The 19,066-nt window shown below is 36.6% G+C and overlaps 2 protein-coding genes across 10 annotated transcripts in view; one reads left to right on the forward strand and one right to left on the reverse strand.

Moving 5' to 3' along the window:
• The window catches only part of LOC121865888 (IQ motif and SEC7 domain-containing protein 2-like), a 75,147-nt gene extending 67,023 nt beyond the window's left edge, over positions 1 to 8,124 (forward strand). For 6 of the 7 annotated variants that reach the window (XM_042365436.1, XM_042365435.1, XM_042365434.1 and 3 more), the window contains 6 exons: positions 106 to 323; positions 583 to 872; positions 2,627 to 2,736; positions 2,911 to 3,166; positions 3,321 to 3,659; positions 7,058 to 8,124. In XM_042365436.1, coding sequence (XP_042221370.1) covers positions 106 to 323; positions 583 to 872; positions 2,627 to 2,736; positions 2,911 to 3,166; positions 3,321 to 3,659; positions 7,058 to 7,338 — 1,494 coding nt within the window. In that variant the 3' untranslated portion in view covers positions 7,339 to 8,124. The remainder of the gene's footprint in view (positions 1 to 105; positions 324 to 582; positions 873 to 2,626; positions 2,737 to 2,910; positions 3,167 to 3,320; positions 3,660 to 7,057) is intronic. The other variant, XM_042365437.1, reaches the window with a different exon arrangement.
• The window catches only part of LOC121865889 (probable ATP-dependent RNA helicase DDX10), a 28,383-nt gene continuing 17,121 nt past the window's right edge, over positions 7,805 to 19,066 (reverse strand). For 2 of the 3 annotated variants that reach the window (XM_042365438.1, XM_042365440.1), the window contains exons 14-16: positions 18,334 to 18,467; positions 16,364 to 16,636; positions 13,148 to 13,352 (exon numbers count right to left, since the gene is read on the reverse strand). In XM_042365438.1, coding sequence (XP_042221372.1) covers positions 13,220 to 13,352; positions 16,364 to 16,636; positions 18,334 to 18,467 — 540 coding nt within the window. In that variant the 3' untranslated portion in view covers positions 13,148 to 13,219. Of the gene's footprint in view, positions 8,146 to 13,147; positions 13,353 to 16,363; positions 16,637 to 18,333; positions 18,468 to 19,066 lie in introns of those variants that run through there. The other variant, XM_042365439.1, reaches the window with a different exon arrangement.

A 19,066-nucleotide genomic window follows, 5' to 3' on the forward strand; every position in this document is an offset into this window, starting at 1 on the left:
TTTGCTTAATTTTAATCTTTGTCTTTTCTTAAAAGTTTATAGATATCACACAGTAATTAATTATAGAAACTCCAGCATGTATGCTCATAGTATTTTTTCTCACAGGTACCAGAAGTTGTAAGAAAGAGACAGTACCGGGTTGGTCTCAATCTGTTTAACAAAAAGCCAGAACGAGGTGTGACATATCTTATAGGTCGTGGATTCCTTGAAAATTCTCCACAAGCTGTGGCTAAATTTCTTCTAACTCGGAAGGGTCTGAGTAAACAGATGATTGGAGAATATCTTGGGAACCTTCAGAACAACTTCAATATGGCTGTTCTTGAGTAAGTATAGAGGTTCACCTTACTTACATATTAATGTAAGTACAGTACAGTTCTGTATACATTGTGTCATCTAAGTGTACAGTACTGGTACATTATATTTATGCAGGATTTGAATGTTACATTATATTTTTTACAAACATGTACTACTCATTTAATTATACAGTAAATTATCATATATCAATTGATCATAGGAGAAACATGTACAGAAGATGTACATCCAGCTTGAAGGCCATTAATTTTAAATTTTATTTATTTCCAGGTGTTTTGCACATGACATTGACCTGTCTGGTATGCAAGTAGATGTTGCTCTTAGGAAGTTCCAAACACATTTCCGCATGCCCGGGGAAGCGCAAAAGATTGAGCGTCTTATGCAAGTATTTGCTCAACGTTACTGTCAGTGTAATAGGGACATCGTGGCTAAATTAAGAGATCCTGAAACTATATTTGTGTTGGCCTTTGCCATCATCATGCTAAATACAGATCTTCACACTGCATCTATGAAACAAGAAAAAAGAATGAAACTAGAAGATTTTATTAAGAACTTAAGAGGTAAGTCAAATGAAAGCTATTTAGCATTAAGATTTTTTCTGTACATATAGTACACTAGTACTAGCAGTGCTTTTTTTCAGATATGTAGATAGGTACAGTACATACAGTATATAAGTCTGTTTAGAATAAGTACAGTAATATCCCCATTAACCGGATTAATTGGGGCAGAGCAGTTCCGGGATTGAGAAATTTCCAGGTATGGCGACGAATGTTATCATTCCCTTTGTCCTGTAAATAACCATAGGCTTTATCATATGGCCAGCTGTGTTACCACACAACAACAGTGAGACACTGTCCTTTTCTACCTAAAATACTGACACCTGTCTCTCCTCCTTGGATATGTTTGTCCTACTCGGCATTTTATTGTACCACAATCGTTTCGTCTGCATTGAGGACTTGCTCTGGCAAATATCCATTGTCATTAATTAATTTTACAAATTCCTTGGGACACATCTGTGCAGTCACAGATGGATAATTATATTATATTATCGACAGGAATATAAAGCAATTCAAGTCTTCTATCCATATGTTTGGCTTTCTCCATCTTTATTAATACACTTGTCATGCACATACTGGGAGATTTAATAGTAATTGGTGCACAATTAACCACTGCCTGTCTAATTTCCTTTTCACTTTTCTTGATGTAGTGCACTGTAGATTCATTTACTCTGTATGCATGACTACATGCGACATAACTCCTACCATTTCTGAGTTTGTCCAATTCATTAACTTTTTCTACCAAACTTTTAACTTTTCTCCCCCTTTTGATAACTTTTGAAGTCACTAGTGGCAGGTGAAGACTGTGGAGAAGAGAGGGTCCGGAAAATTGATCAGAAACTAATTCGAATGCCCAGAATAGACATTTTTCTTGGAGTTTCTTGTAATGCTGGGTAATGGAGAGTTTCGGGGATCAAAGAATCCGGCTAATGGGGAGAGTACTGCAGCCTCCTCCCCGACTTAGGACAGGGTTAGGGACCCAAATCCAGGCGGTAAGTCGAAAATGCTTAAATAATACATAGAAAATCTAAAATGGGTGTCTTTTTCTTCTTAGCACCACAAAACTCTCACTTTTAAGCTTGCCAGTCATTTTAAAGTGATTTACAAACGAAAATTTTGTCTGTGTACTGACGTGGGACTTGAAAATACATAATATGAAAAATTTTGGTACGAATGAGGCAGGTCGTAAGTGCGGGTGGTCGCAAGTCGAGTAGGGTGTAAGTCGGGGAGGAGCTGTATACCAATATTATTTGCTTGGTTCAAGTTGATTTATATGAATTATTGCATTTCTGTGTTCTTCATTATTCTGTCAATTAATTTGGATTTCTGTAACAGTTGCTAACTGTAATCATTTGTCTGTGGGGGAAGCATCTTCCTCTCAAGCAAGGGTTACCTCATGAATGTGGAGGGGTATGTGTGGTTCATGAAACTGATAATTCTTTAATATTTGCTCATTTGGTGATTGAAAGTCAGTGTGGAGATATTTTACTGTTTCTTAATCATTTTGCCTAAAATCTAAACCAACAGCTTTCATTACCATCTTGTATTGTTATTGTACTATTAATGCTGCCGGTTAGTTACAAGACCATTGGCTAATGGTTAATTAATGGTTATATGTTACTCCAATAAAAAGAAAGGAGTGGGTGCTTTGGCATATAAACATGACAAGTATCTACTGATGCATAAGGGAATGCTTGTCATATGAATTTAACAAATTTAAGCTTTTGAATTTTACAAATCTCTTGTGTTCCTAACAGGTATTGATGACAGTTATGATATTGAACGTGAGATGTTGGAGGGAATGTATCAGCGTATTAAAGCGCAAGAGTTTCGACCAGGTCATGATCACGTTACTCAAGTTCTAAAGGTAATTGTTCAAATGTTGTATTTGACAGTGCTCCAAAAAGTACTATTTGAAGTACTGTATATATGTTTTGCAGTGTATGTAAAACTATATAATTTATTTTTGTAAAGTTTATTACTGTAGTTGCATGTCTAATGTGAAAATGAGGATAAAATTACAATGATTTATCTTTAACAGGTGCAACAGACTATGGTAGGCAAAAAGCCCAATTTGGCTCTACCTCATCGTCGACTTGTATGTTATTGTCGATTGTATGAGATTCCCGATATAACAAAGAAAGAGAGGGTTGGAGTTCACCAGCGAGAAGTCTTCCTTTTCAATGACCTTCTGGTAGTAACCAAGATTTTCTCCAAAAAGAAAAGTTCTGTAACATATACATTTAGGCAGAGCTTCCCCCTTGCTGGTCTTGCTGTTTCCGTCAAGGAAGTGCCACGTATGTACTGTACAGTGTTAGTCTGTTTAAATATCATTTGAATTGGTATAGGAAATGAAATTACTATGTTGAATGTTACCTTTCTCTACCAAAATTTAATAAGAGAAGCTAAAATAACCTACACCTGAATTTAATTATGTAAATTTTATTCCAGATTACCCTTACCTTATGGAAATTCAGCACCGTGTGGACAATAAAGTACTGATAATTTTCAATGCACGCAATGAACATGATCGTACCAAATTTTGTGAGGATTTGAAGGAAAGTGTGTGTGAAATGGATGAGATGGAATCTCTTAGAATTGAAGGGGAGCTGGAGAGACAGAAGGCATCTTTAAGAGCATCAAGACCCAGTTCTACGGCCGAGAACCGTGACTCTGGTGTAGCTGATATGGAATTACTGACTGCCAATGAAAAAAATGGAACTCTTAAAGCTGATTCTACCTTAAAGAGATCAGCTCTTAGCAATTCTCTGTTGGATATGCATGAGGCTGGTAAGTGTAATTTATCTTCTTAGGGAAGTTCCAGGTATGTACAGTATGTATTACTTTTTCCAAGAATTTGCTCACAAGAAAGTTATAGTATAGTAATGATAGCAATGAAGATTCAAATGTAATCAATTTAGTGTAATCACCTCAGAAACCCATAGTTAGCTAGTAATTAGCATTGAAAAAATTTCATTGCAAATTTCCTCGCGTCAATACGACCACTAATACCCCACAATCAATTTGTGGGCCATAGATTCAGGCTCAGCATGCTCAGGATTACAGTTCCTTTATTGAGATTTTGGGCCAAAATGGTAAGCATAATGGCTTAAATTCCAATTCCAAGAGAAAAGTATACAATATTTAAGTCCAAATATTATTAAGCCATAAGGCTTAATTTTATTGTATAACTGCTTAATGTTAAATAAAACTTATTATTTAATGATATTTAAGAAAACTTTACATGTTGGGTATTATCTGCTAGATTTTGATTACAAGTACTGTACTGTACAGTATACAGTAGTACCCCGATTTACGCGGTCAATTGAACCCACAGGGTACCGTGTAAAGTGAACAACAGAACATATGGGATTAATTCCAATAGAGACTGGCCCGACCCCCAAACTCCACTTTTTGACGACACACAACTATGTTGTAGTAAAAATATTATCTTAATTTTATGATGGTATGCACACACAATTAATAATTAAGAGAAATATCAATAATATTAATTTTTTTAACACTTACATTAGTAGAAAAGATGGCTGGGCACACGGGGATGGGGGGTTGGTTCCGAGGCAGAGGGCAGATTATTGGCCCTCACCTGTATCACTTGTATCAATTGTATCACTATCCACCACAGAGGCTTGCAGGGCCTCTTTGTCAAACCCCTCAAAGTCCATATCCTCACTATAATTATCACTATCACTGTGGCGGGTGAAGAACTCGGTAATGTTTTGATGACTGGGTGACCTTGTGCGCATCCTGCACGCGCCGCTTCCCGCATATATGAGTAGATGCACCGCGGAAAGTGAAAGTTCGGTTCTGGCGAGGCACCGCATAAATGAGAAATCGCGGAAAGTGAAACCGCGTAAAGCGGGGTAATACTGTATAGTAAATTCTGGGCAGCATTTAAAAAAAAAAGTTGGGTCTGTTATTTGGGGAATGGTGATCATCTACCACCACTATCTCTCTGATGCCACACTCCCTTCCTGTGACCAACTCCCCTCCCTCCCCCGAAGCTCCCAGTTACCTTCCCATGATCACACTACTGCGGACATAAATGATTATGTTTGGTTTTGACCTTACGATATTTTTATTTATTTATTTGTTTTATTTTTTGCACATTATGTATAAACAATTGTATGTTTAGGTAACGGAGTAAAAGAAATTGAATATAAATATTTACAGCTACTCGAAATTATGAGTTGAAAAATAACCACAACGCAACTTGAAGATTGGCCCAGTAGGGGGAGAAGTAAGGTGATGTAGCGACAGTAATTGGCGACCTGCCAAGTCCACACATACGTCATTAAGTGGGATTTACTTAGGCCTACATTACACGAGTGTAATTGACCTTACGTCAGAATGAGAGGTGCGGCTAGTCCACCTGGTTTGAAGTATTAATGTGGGGTATCGTAATTTTTAATTTGGGAATAAGCAGGGTATGCTTTACAAACATCGAATAAGGGTGTTAAAATATCTGTTGCAGATAAGCAGGGTTGCGATTGAGGAGTTGTATATAAGCAGTTCCACTACCAAAGAATTTGAGTCGCCTTCATATTGTTCTTGTCAATTAATTTTGGTGTTTATGATTTTTATTGAGTTATAGGTAAACAGTGGTGAAAGGGACACACTTGGTTATGTTTTCTGATAATCAATCCCCTTCCTTAACAAAGGTTTAGTAGCTTTAGCTCTTGACATGGCCATAAAACGATGATGTGATTCTAAGTGAAAGTAAGAATGTATGCGGCTGGTGTGATAAGTGTGATGTTGCATTGCAATAAAGCATGGGCAGTTAAAAAAGAATAACATAAGTAAACCTAAGTGACCTGTCATGAGAATGGTGAGGTGGATGTGTAATGTGACACTAAAAGATAGGAGGCCCTATTAAGAAGTAAGAGGGCAGCTGGGTATTGGTGAAGTCCTGCAAAGAGGTAGGCCGAGATTGTTTGGGCATTTGGAGAGAATGGATGAGACCCATTGGGTCAAGTGGTGGATGAGCCTAAATGTGGAGGGAAGGAGAGCCAGTTGTAGGCCAAGAATGACATGGGGAGAGGTTGTAAGAAATGACGAGAGACACTACAAGAGACCTTGCAGCATGGAGAACTGCCATCAGGTAACTGTGGCTAACCCACATAAGTGTGGAAAATGGCCATAAAATGATGATGATTATCCTAGGGAATGTGCTGGTTTGGAATAAATTGTTTTGCAGAACGTTGTTGTATCTTTTTGAGTGAAAGATACGTTGTTAAGAGATTGGACATGGAAGATCAAGGAATATGCATACACTATTTTGAAAGGAGTTCAGTAGTATTTGATGAGGGATGCTATGCCTGCCTCCTTGAAGCTCTACCAACCCTTAAGCGGTCATTGCAGCTTGGAGTCAGAGCAGAAATGCTTCAGCAATTTGGAGTGATGGGCATGTATCAAATTTTTTATTCCCACAACTAGACATGCTGAAGATGAGTGGAAGGATAGTAGTATGCCTGTACAATGGAAGGAAGTTATGTTAATATTTTGAGTGTTGGAACCCTTGACATTGGCCTTGGTTGATGTGATTAGAGATACCTTAACATACAACAAAATTCTTTTGAGTGTTGGAATTAGGGTGTGGGATGTGGATGTAATTAAATTAAAATGTTGACCAGAATATACTGCAGGTTATAATATCATTAATTCATAAGGTTTATTTCATAACAATTCATACCAGTAACTGTTTAGTACACTAGCCTTATGTTCTAAATTAAGTAGTGTAAGTTTTGGTTCCCAAAGCACTTGTACTGCTCACCCCCTCACCAGGGGCCACACTGCCACTGCACCCACCCACTGTAATTATTGTATTTTGCATTACCATCACAGCAGTAAATTTTGTGAAAAAGTAGATACTGCATTTGCACAGTTGTAACACAGTTGCACAGCTTTGTATATTGATTTACTTTGTTTTTCCTAATTTATTCTTAACTGAACCCATTTGCTGTACATTAAAAAAAAAAATATCCCTGCAAAAGTGTTTCATGAAATTTGGTTTTTAACACATTGATTTACCTACCCTGAGTGACTTCATTAATTCTTTAAAATTAGTTGTGCAATAAAGTTAAAAGATTGTTGACATTAAATGTAAATCAATTGGGTTTAAATGATTTAAGTGAATTCTGAGGTGGTGAAAGTGGTGGTGTGGTTCACAGAAGGTGTTGGGCAGACATTGCGTCGGGGCAGTGTGGGCTCCCTCGATTCTGGCATGTCTGTCTCCTTCCAGTCCACTAGTGCCTCCAATGAAACTTCTCCTGCAAGTGGGCCTCCTGGGGGTGTTCATCAACTCCTCATACCCAGCACCTCCCATGGAGACCTCCATCAACACCATCTACAACGGCGTACAATGACCTCCAATTCTTCCTTCCTTGGTCAACTGTTTCGTCCACGCAGAGTCTCACGCACTGAGCTAAATACGGCTGGAGTGGAGGTGTGACAGTAATGTAATCAACCTCAGTTTTCATCTTCCACACAGGGAATAGATGATCTTGGGCAAAGTCAGGTTGTATCTAGCCATATTCTAGTCTTTCAAGTGTACACACAAGCATTCCAAATGGATCAGAGTGAAGATGAAGCTGCCCAGACCATCTGTTCTGTAACTTGCCCTGCGTACCTCATACCATGTATGTGTGCAAAGGCATTGGTACTTATGTAAGTAGTAGAAAAGGTAAAACCAAACAAATTATACAGTGCCATTTAGTCAGATGTAGTCACACATATATATCCTTGTGTAAAATATGATGTATATAAGTCATGTTGAATTAATAATCTGTGTAATATATACCTAATCCCACAGTTAATAAATATAACCCAGAAATGAGACTTCCGTTGTCTCCAGGCATTTTAGCATAGCATCTGCTAGTCTAAAGATACAGTATCAGGATTTCAAGAGATATCCAGAATATAGTTATAATTTTATTCAGTGTAATGTGTGCACAACAGTTAATACAAATAGCAAGATACAGTTTAGCTCAATATAAACTGTATACTTCCCTGTGGAATTGACCTCTAGTCAGCACACGGATAATTCTGTCATATATCTGATGCTTCTAGACAAGTGTTGAACTGGCTTAATTTTGTGCAGTGTACCAGATTACTGATATTACCATAAAACAAACTCACTTATAACTTTGTACATATGGGATATATTGTTATAATTTTGTCAGCTTGACAATTACAGGCTGTCTTTCTATGACAAATAAAGATTATGATGCAAAAATCACTCCCCTTTGTAATCCTGTTGCTGTTGGAACCAAAAAAAAAAAAATTTTACTATATATATATATATATAATATATATATAGAGAGAGAGAGAGAGAGAGAGAGAATCTACTTTTTGAGAAAGTAGACTATCAACTTTTTGGGAAATATTACCTAATTTTCCGAAGTAGATTATCATAGAAAACGGGAAATTTGTATCACAGAAAATGGGAAGTTGGTTATCTACTTTCCTGAAAAGTAGATTATCTACTTTTCGGGAAAGTAGATTATCGATTTTTTGGGAAGTAGATTATCGACTTTTGGGGAAATATCACCTAATTTTGCAAAGTATTTTATCATAGAAAATGGGAAATTTGTATCACAGAAAATGGGAAATATCTACTTTCTGGGGAAGTTGGTTATCTACTTATCATAGAAAATGGGAAATTTGTATCAGAAAATGGGAAATATCTACTTTCCAGGAAAGTTGGTTATCTACTTTCCCAAAAAGTAGATTATCTACTTTTCAGGAAAGTAGATTATCGATTTTTTGGGAAGTAGATTATCGACTTTTGGGGAAACATTACCTAATTTTGCAAAGTATTTTATCATAGAAAACGGGAAATTTGTATCACAGAAAACAGGAAATATCTACTTTCTGGGGAAGTTGGTTATCTACTTATCATAGAAAATGGAAAATTTGTATCATAGAAAATGGGAAATATCTACTTTCCAGGAAAGTTGGTTATCTACTTTCCTGAAAAGTAGATTATCTACTTTTCGGGAAAGTAGATTATCGACTTTTCGTGGCAGTAGATTATCGACTTTTGGGGAAATATTACCTAATTTTGCAAAGTAGATTATCATAGAAAACGGGAAATTTGTACCACAGAAAATGGGAAATGTCTACTTTCTGGGAAAGTTGGTTATCTACTTGTCATAGAAAATGGGAAATTTATATCATAGAAAATGGGAAATATCTACTTTCCAGGAAAGTTGGTTATCTACTTTCCCAAAAAGTAGATTATCTACTTTTCAGGAAAGTAGATTATCGATTTTTTGGGAAGTAGATTATCGACTTTTGGGGAAACATTACCTAATTTTGCAAAGTATTTTATCATAGAAAACGGGAAATTTGTATCACAGAAAACGGGAAATATCTACTTTCTGGGGAAGTTGGTTATCTACTTATCATAGAAAATGGGAAATATCTACTTTCCAGGAAAGTTGGTTATCTACTTTCCTGAAAAGTAGATTATCTGCTTTTCGGGAAAGTAGATTATCGACTTTTCGGGGCAGTAGATTATCGACTTTTGGGGAAATATTACCTAATTTTGCAAAGTAGATTATCATAGAAAACGGGAAATTTGTACCACAGAAAATGGGAAATGTCTACTTTCTGGGAAAGTTGGTTATCTACTTATCATAGAAAATGGGAAATTTATATCATAGAAAATGGGAAATATCTACTTTACTGGAAAGTTGGTTATCTACTTTCCTGAAAAGTAGATAATCTACTTTTTGGGAAAGTAGATTATCGATTTTTTTGGGAAGTAAATTATCGACTTTAGGGGAAATATCACCTAATTTTGCAAATTATTTTATCATAGAAAACGGGAAATTTGTATCACAGAAAACGGGAAATATCTACTTTCTGGGAAAGTTGGTTATCTACTTATCATAGAAAATGGGAAATTTATATCATAGAAAATGGGAAATATCTACTTTACTGGAAAGTTGGTTATCTACTTTCCCAAAAAGTAGATTATCTACTTTTCGGGAAAGTAGATTATCGATTTTTTGGGAAGTAGATTATCGACTTCTGGGGAAACATAACCTAATTTTGCAAAGTATTTTATCATAGAAAATGGGAAATTTGTATCACAGAAAATGGGAAATATCTACTTTCTGGGAAAGTTGGTTATCTACTTATCATAGAAGATGGGAAATTTATATCATAGAAAATGGGAAATATCTACTTTCCGGGAAAGTTGGTTATCTACTTTTCCGAAAAGTAGATTATCTACTTTTCGAGAAAGTAGATTATCAATTTTTGGGGAAATATTACCTAATTTTCCGAAATAGATTTTCATAGAAAATGGGAAATTTGTATCATAGAAAATGGGAAATATCTACTTTCCCGAAAAGTAGCTTATCTACTTTTTGAGAAAGTAGATTATCAATTTTGGGGGAAATATTACCTAATTTTCCGAAATAGATTATCATAGAAAATGGGAAATATCTACTTTACTGGAAAGTAGATTAACGACTTTTGGGGAAATATTACCTAATTTTGCGAAGTAGACTATAAGTAGATAACCAACTATCCCAGAAAGTAGATATTTCCCATTTTGTGATACAAATTTCCCGTTTTCTATGATAATCTACTTCGCAAAATTAGGCAATATTTCCCGAAAAGTCGATTATCTACTTCCCCGAAAAGTCGATAATCTACTTTCCCGAAAAGTAGATAATCTACTTTTCGGAAAAGTAGATAACCAACTTTCCCGGAAAGTAGATATTTCCCATTTTCTATGATACCAAATTTTCCGTTTTCTGTGATAATCTACTTCACAAAATTAGGCAATATTTCCCCAAAGTCGATAATACTTTCCCGAAACAACTTTCCCGGAAAGTAGATATTTCCCATTTCTATGATATAAATTTCCCATCTTCTATGATAAGTAGATAACCAACTTTCCCAGAAAGTAGATATTTCCCATTTTCTGTGATACAAATTTCCCATTTTCTATGATAATCTGCTTTGGACAATATGTTAATATCCCCCAAAAAGTCGATAATGTACTTCCACGAAAAGTCGAAAATCTACTTTACCGAAAAGTAGATAATCTACTTTTCGGGAAAGTAGATAACCAACTTTCCCGGAAAGTAGATATTTCCCATTTTCTATGATACAAATTTCCCGTTTTCTATGATAATCTGCTTTGGAAAATATGTTAATATCCCCCAAAAAGTCGATAATGTACTTCCACGAAAAGTCGAAAATCTACTTTACCGAAAAGTAGATAATCTGCTTTTTGGAAAATGAATAATAACTTTCCCAGGAAATTAGATATTTCCCATTTTTCAATGACACAAATTTCCATTTCCTATGATAAGTGAATAACCAACTTTCCCAGAAAGTAGATATTTCCCATTTTTTTCTGTGATACAAATTTCTCATTTTTATGATAATCCTACTTCGGAGAAAATTAGGTAGATTTCCCAAAAGTCGATAATCTACTTCCCCTCAAAAGTCGATAACACTGGGCTGCATTTGAAAAAAAATTCATGAGGTGCGGGGTTTCTTAGCTGATTCTTTATGTATTTTGCGTGCTGATTCCAAAAATGCCATTCATTTTGCCCAATCAGGTCAGATTTTTATGCTATGGGAATTAGGAAAAAATCAAAATTCTTAAATATGATGTCAAAATTTTTATGCAAAATATATCATAAGAAATGTAACCACAACACATAGGACCAAAATATGTCAACTACATAGATGCCTTTACAGTTAGACATGCATAAATGGCTGTCGCAGAGAATTTCTTTGGTGGTTGGTGTCTGGGGCGTCCCGTTTCAGACACCAACAGTAGTCGGCGAGCATGTTGATATCCCAGCGACCCTGGTACCGCTCCTCCATTACACGGATATCTTGATGGAAGCGTTCTCCTTGTTCCTCACTCACATCACCACAGTTCTCTGGAAAGTAGTCCAAGTGGGAGCTGAGGAAGTGCATCTTGATGGACATGCGTGCACCAAGAACTTTGTAGCTCAGAAGTAGGTCCTCAACAACTCGTTCATACTCTGGACTTCTGTAGTTGCCAAGAAAATTGGAGATAATAGACTTAAAGGCATGCCAGGCTTTCTTCTCATTTACATCCATGCTGCAATCAAGCTTGGGATCTTTGAAAAGCTCTCTGATCTGAGGGCCATCAAAAATTCCTGCATTCAGCTTTGCCTCACTGACTTTTGGAAATTTTTCTTTCAGAAAATTGAAAGCCTGGCTTTTTTTGTCCAGTGCCTTTACAAAGTTTTTGAACAGACCGAGCTTGATGTGCAGTGGCGGAAGAAGAATGTTCTGCGGATTCACCAGAGCATGGGCAACAACATTGTGAGAACCTGGAGTAAGTCCACTTCTTGCAGGCCAGTCACGTTGCATGTAGTGCTGCTTGTCTGCTCGACTATCCCACAGACAGAGGAAACATGCCATGTACCACCAGATGAAAAAGAAATTTAATTGTGAAAAAATATATGTAAAAAAACACGGACATATACTCTTTTCCTTTGCGTCACGGCGGACATTTAAATGGCCGGCGAGCACGTGGGTGTATTTAAATGCATCGTAAGGGCATTAAAACTGACCGAAATCTTTTCTGTGAGGCTTGCCAATGTCTCGGATGATTTTTTTAATGAACGAATATGAGGACCCCATTTTGAGCGAAAAATGCCAATATTTTACCTGAATCTCCGCTTAAAATGCTATAGCACAAAATTCTGACCTGATTGAGCAAAATGGATAACATTTTTGAGATCAGCATGCAAAATACACCCAGAAAAGCTTAATAATACACAAACCTCAAAAACTATGCAGGGCAGTGTAATCTACTTTCTCGAAAAGTAGATAATCTTCTTTTTGGGAAAGTAGATAACCAACTTTCCCGGAAAGTAGATATTTCCCATTTTCCATGATACAAATTTCCCGTTTTCTATGGTAATCTATTTCGGAAAATTAGGGAATATTTCCCAAAAAGTTACATATATCGAACCAAAAATAATAGTTGAAAACTTTATGTAGACAGAGCTTGGATGGCTAAATTTTAGAATGACCAATAATTATATTATAAAAAATGCACAAAAATTAGAGCACAATATTCTTGATATTTACTTCACTGGAAACGAATGTAAACATAGAACAGATTACTGAATTGGCAGACTAGCCCATCAGCTGATGCTCAACAAAATATATATATATATATATATATATATATATATATATATATATATATATATAATTAATTCAGAATTTAATGAAAGTTCAAGACATGTCGTTGATCTGTGATTTTATTAGAAGTTTTGTACAAGAAATATACTGTATATTAAAAGGAGCTTACCATATTATGTTTTACCACGCAGGAGGAACAATGCTAGTTCTTCCTGCTCATTCATCGGCAGAGCTTCAAGAGTATTGGCTTGCTCTAGCCTTGCACGTTTGGCCTCACGTGCTCTGTCCCGAGCACGTCTCTTTCCACTGAAAATAATAGACATTGAAAAGTTTGTCTTGCCAAATGGCAATTACTTAATGAGTAAACATGACATGTTAATATGCCACAATCCGATCTTTGCAATCAACTAAGGTTACACCTTACTAAACTTAAACATAAAAATATTTGAAACAATTAGATATAATATACAGTACAGTAACTGCTATTTGACTACTAACACAAATTTAAACGTGATTAATAAAACCCATATTATTCCCCCATAACCTTCCTGGAACCTATCATTAATTTGCTGATAAAAAACTTCAAGTCAAATATTACGTAATATTTCTTTCCCATAAAATTAACACATGAAGACCCATAAGGACATGACAGGCAGTTTTAAGTCTAACAAGACTCACTGAGTTATATTTTGACTGTCCATCCAAATACTGTACAGTACTTGTATCAAATATTTATTCTCATTTTTACAACCAAGTGGGATTAAGCCCTTTTGGTAGTAAAGGAGATTCTATCCCAATGATATGTACTTACTCCCATCCCCAATTCAATGGCTGGTTAGGGTAGGTTAGTTCTAACAACAAAAGTTAGTTCTGGGGATGCAAATACTTTACATAACTGGCCAAAAATGTGGAATTATACAGGTATTCGAACTGTTCAGAATATTTGGGCTTAACAGTCTGGGGTCCCAAATATATCTGGATAGCAATTTTGAATAAAGTTAAATATGAACATTGGACAACATAGGAAGACGACAAATGAACGAAATAAGGAACAATTTCACATGTGGCAATGTCGTGTAGACTAGACTGGTGGGCAATTTACCGAGTTTCACCAATGAGAACAAAGAAGTAACTAAACCTGACAGACAATCCAGTTTGAAGGACCATTTAATGACAGCAACATAAACTATTCTTGGACTGTTTCACTACAACTTTCTGTCACATAATTTCTAGACAACCCCACTTTAAACAATACACTTAAACTACCACAAAGAATTGTCTTAATTATCGAATTATAAATGTAATTATAAGGGTACTCAGGTGCCTAGAAGACATGAATTCTTCCACAGCTGGCAGTGTTTTCCAAACAACTGTTCTAAACAACAGGAGAATGACAACTGACTCCACCAGAATTTGCCAGATGCTATGTCATGAAAAAAACACAGACACTTACAGCAATACTGTATTCAAATCCTCTCACAAGCAAAAACTATGACACCAAATACATTAAAAAGTGCAGCATGAAAAATCAGCAAAGCAAAGAAAATTATATATATATATATATATATATATATATATATATATATATATATATATATATATATATATATATATATATATATATATATATATATATATATATATATATATATATATATATATAAATAAATAAATAAATAAATAAATAAATAAACATATATATATATATATATATATATATATATATATATATATATATATATATATATATATATATATATATATATATATATATATATATATATATATATATATATATATATATATACACACACACACACACAGTGGGGTATGCTATAACGAATCTAATTGGTTCTAGAACCTTGTTCGTTATAGCATTCGTTCGTTATAGGATTAATCCGTTCCAGGCCCCCAAATACAACCACTTAACACTGAAAAATGTAATATAAAATTTTAAAAATTGTAAAAAAAGTGCATAAATATGCATCTAAACCCCTGAAATAAAGAATGTCATTAATACTTGTAATACAAATACAATAAATTAGAAAAAAAAAATTAAATAATGTTCACTGTAGGAGTTTCGTTCGTTATAGCATTCTCAATTTTATAAGTAAAACCGTTCGTTATAGGAATATTCGTAGTAGGATCCGTTCGTTATAGCATATCCCACTGTGTGTATATACATATATATATACAGTACATGAAGCAGTTAAACAAAATCGGTATTTCAACCGGTATTTTTCTTAAAGTTTGTACTACAGTAGTACATTGATATCTCTATTAACCGTAATAATTAGTGCAAAGTTATTCTGGGAATGAATGATTTTCGGGTACTGGGGTAAGTTTTCCTGGAGACTAAACTACACATCTCACAAGGACAGACACTATCTCACATCCCCGGAAAGTTTTCTGAGAGTAAACTACACATCTCACAAGGACAGACACTATCTCACATCCCCGGAAAGTTTTCTGAGACTAAACTACACATCTCACAAGGACAGACACTATCTCACATCCCCGGAAAGTTTTCTGAGAGTAAACTACACATCTCACAAGGACAGACACTATCTCACATCCCCAGAAAGTTTTCTGAGAGTAAACTACACATCTCACAAGGACAGACATAGCTGTATTTAATTACACAAACACCACTGTATGCATATAACACAGGTACTGTATATTGTAAATGAACAAAATATTATATATTACTGTAGTGTACAGTATATACTGGACTGTACTCGCCAGCAGATACTGTCGCCTTGAGCTTGTGAAGCAGGTAAGCCAAATGGTGATAAGATGACAGGATGGCCTGTACCATCTACTGTAGCAGGTGTTAATAACTGTCACCCTCCTTTCCCTCCATGAAGGAGGGATTTTACATGCACTGTATACTATACATAGTACATACATCTCTACACTCCAGTAGGCATACATTGTCCACTGCTAAATGTACTGTACAGTACAGCATATGTAACTAATAACATTTTACATCTTAACAATGCTTTGACTAAATATTCTTTGCTGATTGTGTAGAACAGTAATTGTATGCAAAAACAGCAGAGAGCAAGAGATCAACCTTGTAAAACAGCAGCAATATGTGATCTAAGTGTGTGAGCCTTTGGTCTAAGTTACCGAAGCAGCTAACCCATATTTTTTTAAGGTTCTCTGATGGATCAGGCAAAGTACAACTTGTATATTTGAGTAATCAGAACCTCAAAGACCTTACCAGTAAGACTGATAGAGTGTGGATGATAAGTTTTGAAACTAAGTTAATGTTACTGACTGAACAAGCAGTCAAAGAATTATATGATACTCACCTAATCTTGGGCATTTCCTCTTCTTCAGACTCGCTCACTTCACTGCTACTCTCCCCATCACTACTGTGCGAGTCATACTTGTTAATCTCTTCTCCATCTTCTAAATCATTGCTGTAATACTTATCTGGGTCTGGTAATTCATCAATGATATTTTGAGTGACATCATCAACATCACTGTCATCATCTTGGTCATCATCTTTTTCTTCTTCCTCCCCCTCCTCTTCATCTTCCTTATTACCAGATCTTTTTGCCTTCTCTTTTTTCTTTTTTATTCTGTAAATATTAATACATATAGATCATACTCTTCATGCAAAATTTTCCTAAGATCATCACTAAAACCACCAACATACAACATAAATCATCAATATTTGAAAATTTTATGACATATTGCCTTCAATTTCACTGTACTGTACATGTAAGTGCATACTATATGATTTATCTACTATATTTACACCTTTCTCATGTCTCTGAAGGGTGTATTAATAATTTAATAAACAAACATGGGAGATAATGGTTGAGGATGATTAATAGATTGATTGTGGTAATTACATTCCTGGCAACGCAACAGCTTAGATCATATGTTGCCAAATTAAAAGTTTAGAAGACTAAAACCAATTAATGCAAGATAAAAAACATAATAGATAGCACAAAACTTTTGTAAAAACACTTAAACATTAATAGACAAATCTCAAAGCTTGTGTAGAAGGCTGGCTTCCTCCACGAAGGAGAGGACGTCCCCTCCCACATTACTCACTCTCTCCCAGCACCAGAGACGATAAGACCCGTCTCTCTCCTGGCACTGGGAAAGGTGCTTATGATGATGATCTCTGAGACTGGGGCACTCTACCAGGAGGTGTCGAACAGTCAATAGGAACCAGGCAGTAATCACAATGGGGGAAGGGATGCCCACTCCATTAAAAAACCATGAGTCAGCCATGTGTGGCCAATGCGAAGGCGGGCCAAAGCAGTCTCCCAGCGTTGCAACAATCCCTGATATCCCCAGCCGCCCAAAGCAAGGGTGGATGTCGTGGAGCAGGGCCGTCCCTAGGAGGGTGCGGGGCCCGGGGCAACTCAGCCACTCCGGGGCCCCTGATTATGCGGTCAGAGGAACCCACCCCCACCAACCCCCATGGGGCTGTCGCTATGGATGGTAAGGTCACGGTTGCGATGGTGGCGTAAGCCGTCAGGTCAGATTAACCAGTCAACAGGTAATGTGTCCGAGGTCACTGGGTCAAGCGCTGGGCCCCGCGGGGCCCCGGGCGGTCGCCCCCCCTAAAGGACGGGCCTGTCGTGGAGCATTCCACCTGCATTGCCAACTCAAGTGGATGGCAGCTTCATATCAGAGGCAGGTAGAGGGGATTGATGTGCCAGAGGACAAGAAGCAGCTGCTTTCACAACAGCTCATTCCCTGATGTCTTTAGCAGCCCAGTGGACAATGATGATGCCGCAGGTTTGGTGTGCCCAGATTTAGGGGGGTGGGGGCTGTTGGTATCCAGGGTCACCCACCCAGACTTAAAAAAAATCTTTAGACCCACAAGATCAAGGTCCTGTGGTTGACTGGCTCCTGCTGTTGCTGGCATTTTGGCAGGAACCTTTGTAAAGTCCTCCGACTGTGAATCAGTCAGTGACTCTTGAGGAGGGAGCTTTGACAGAAGCCAACATCCTATTAGCCCCAAGGATCCTCTTGATGATCCGGTGGGCTGAGCCTTTGGGGGGAATGTCCCCTCTAAAGATTCTTCACTATGATTCCCTTTGTTGCCCAGACATTCTTCCTTTTGAGAGAAAGCGACTGATGGAGTGGGCATCTGAAATTCATTTATCTAAGGTGTGGATAGTATATTAACTAATGATGTTTACCTGGGTGGCTGGAAACTTAGTTTTAACTCACCTGGTGCAGTTTCTACTCACCATGACCTGGGAAATGGAATTGTCCATTCCTGCATGTAATAAACCTCAAGAGATATATTTACCTATTCTTTTCTTTGAGTTTCTCTGCGTGTAGCTTTTTATCATAATGATCTTCCTCCTTCATGATCTCCTGAAGTCTGGCAATGTTGATACCACTGGTTTCTTGTTCACCAAGCCTTCTAGCAGCCTGTGACACCTGCAACATACAACATTAAAATTTTTGTAATAAATCAGGTTATTTCTTTTTTAAATGCAGCGTATATGAAGTAATTTTCTGCTTCCTTAACCACCGGCAGGAAGCTGTTTGTCAAGTTCACACCATGGAGCCTTGACAAAATCTCCTCTAGTGAACATTTGCATCATACAGTAGTACAGGGGCTCCTCTACTTACGAACGAGTTACGTTCCTCAGGCTTGTTTCTAAGTCCAACTTTACTCTTGTAGATACCAAACATATTGTAAAAAATGAAAAGATTATGGATATTTAGTACAGCTATACCCTTTAATACAGCCTTAAAACCTGGCTCACTCTTCTCCTCTTAGGTAATGTTTGTTCTATCTGGAATTTTCTTCAAAACAATCCAGTCTCATCCACATTAAACACCTGTTCTGGCAGGTAACCCCCTCAGTGATGATGTTTGTATCTCTGAAAATTTGTAAGTTGAACGTTCTTAAGTAGAGGAACACCTGTAATATACAGTGATACACACGTTAGCTGGAATAATCGGTGCAGAGCAGTTCCAGGATTAAGAGATTTCCGGGCATGGAGATGAATTATCTCATCCCCTGAAAAAAA

The sequence above is a fragment of the Homarus americanus genome, unplaced genomic scaffold, assembly GCF_018991925.1.
Source record: "Homarus americanus isolate GMGI-L3 unplaced genomic scaffold, GMGI_Hamer_2.0 scaffold50745, whole genome shotgun sequence".
In the NCBI taxonomy this organism is placed as follows: domain Eukaryota; kingdom Metazoa; phylum Arthropoda; class Malacostraca; order Decapoda; family Nephropidae; genus Homarus; species Homarus americanus.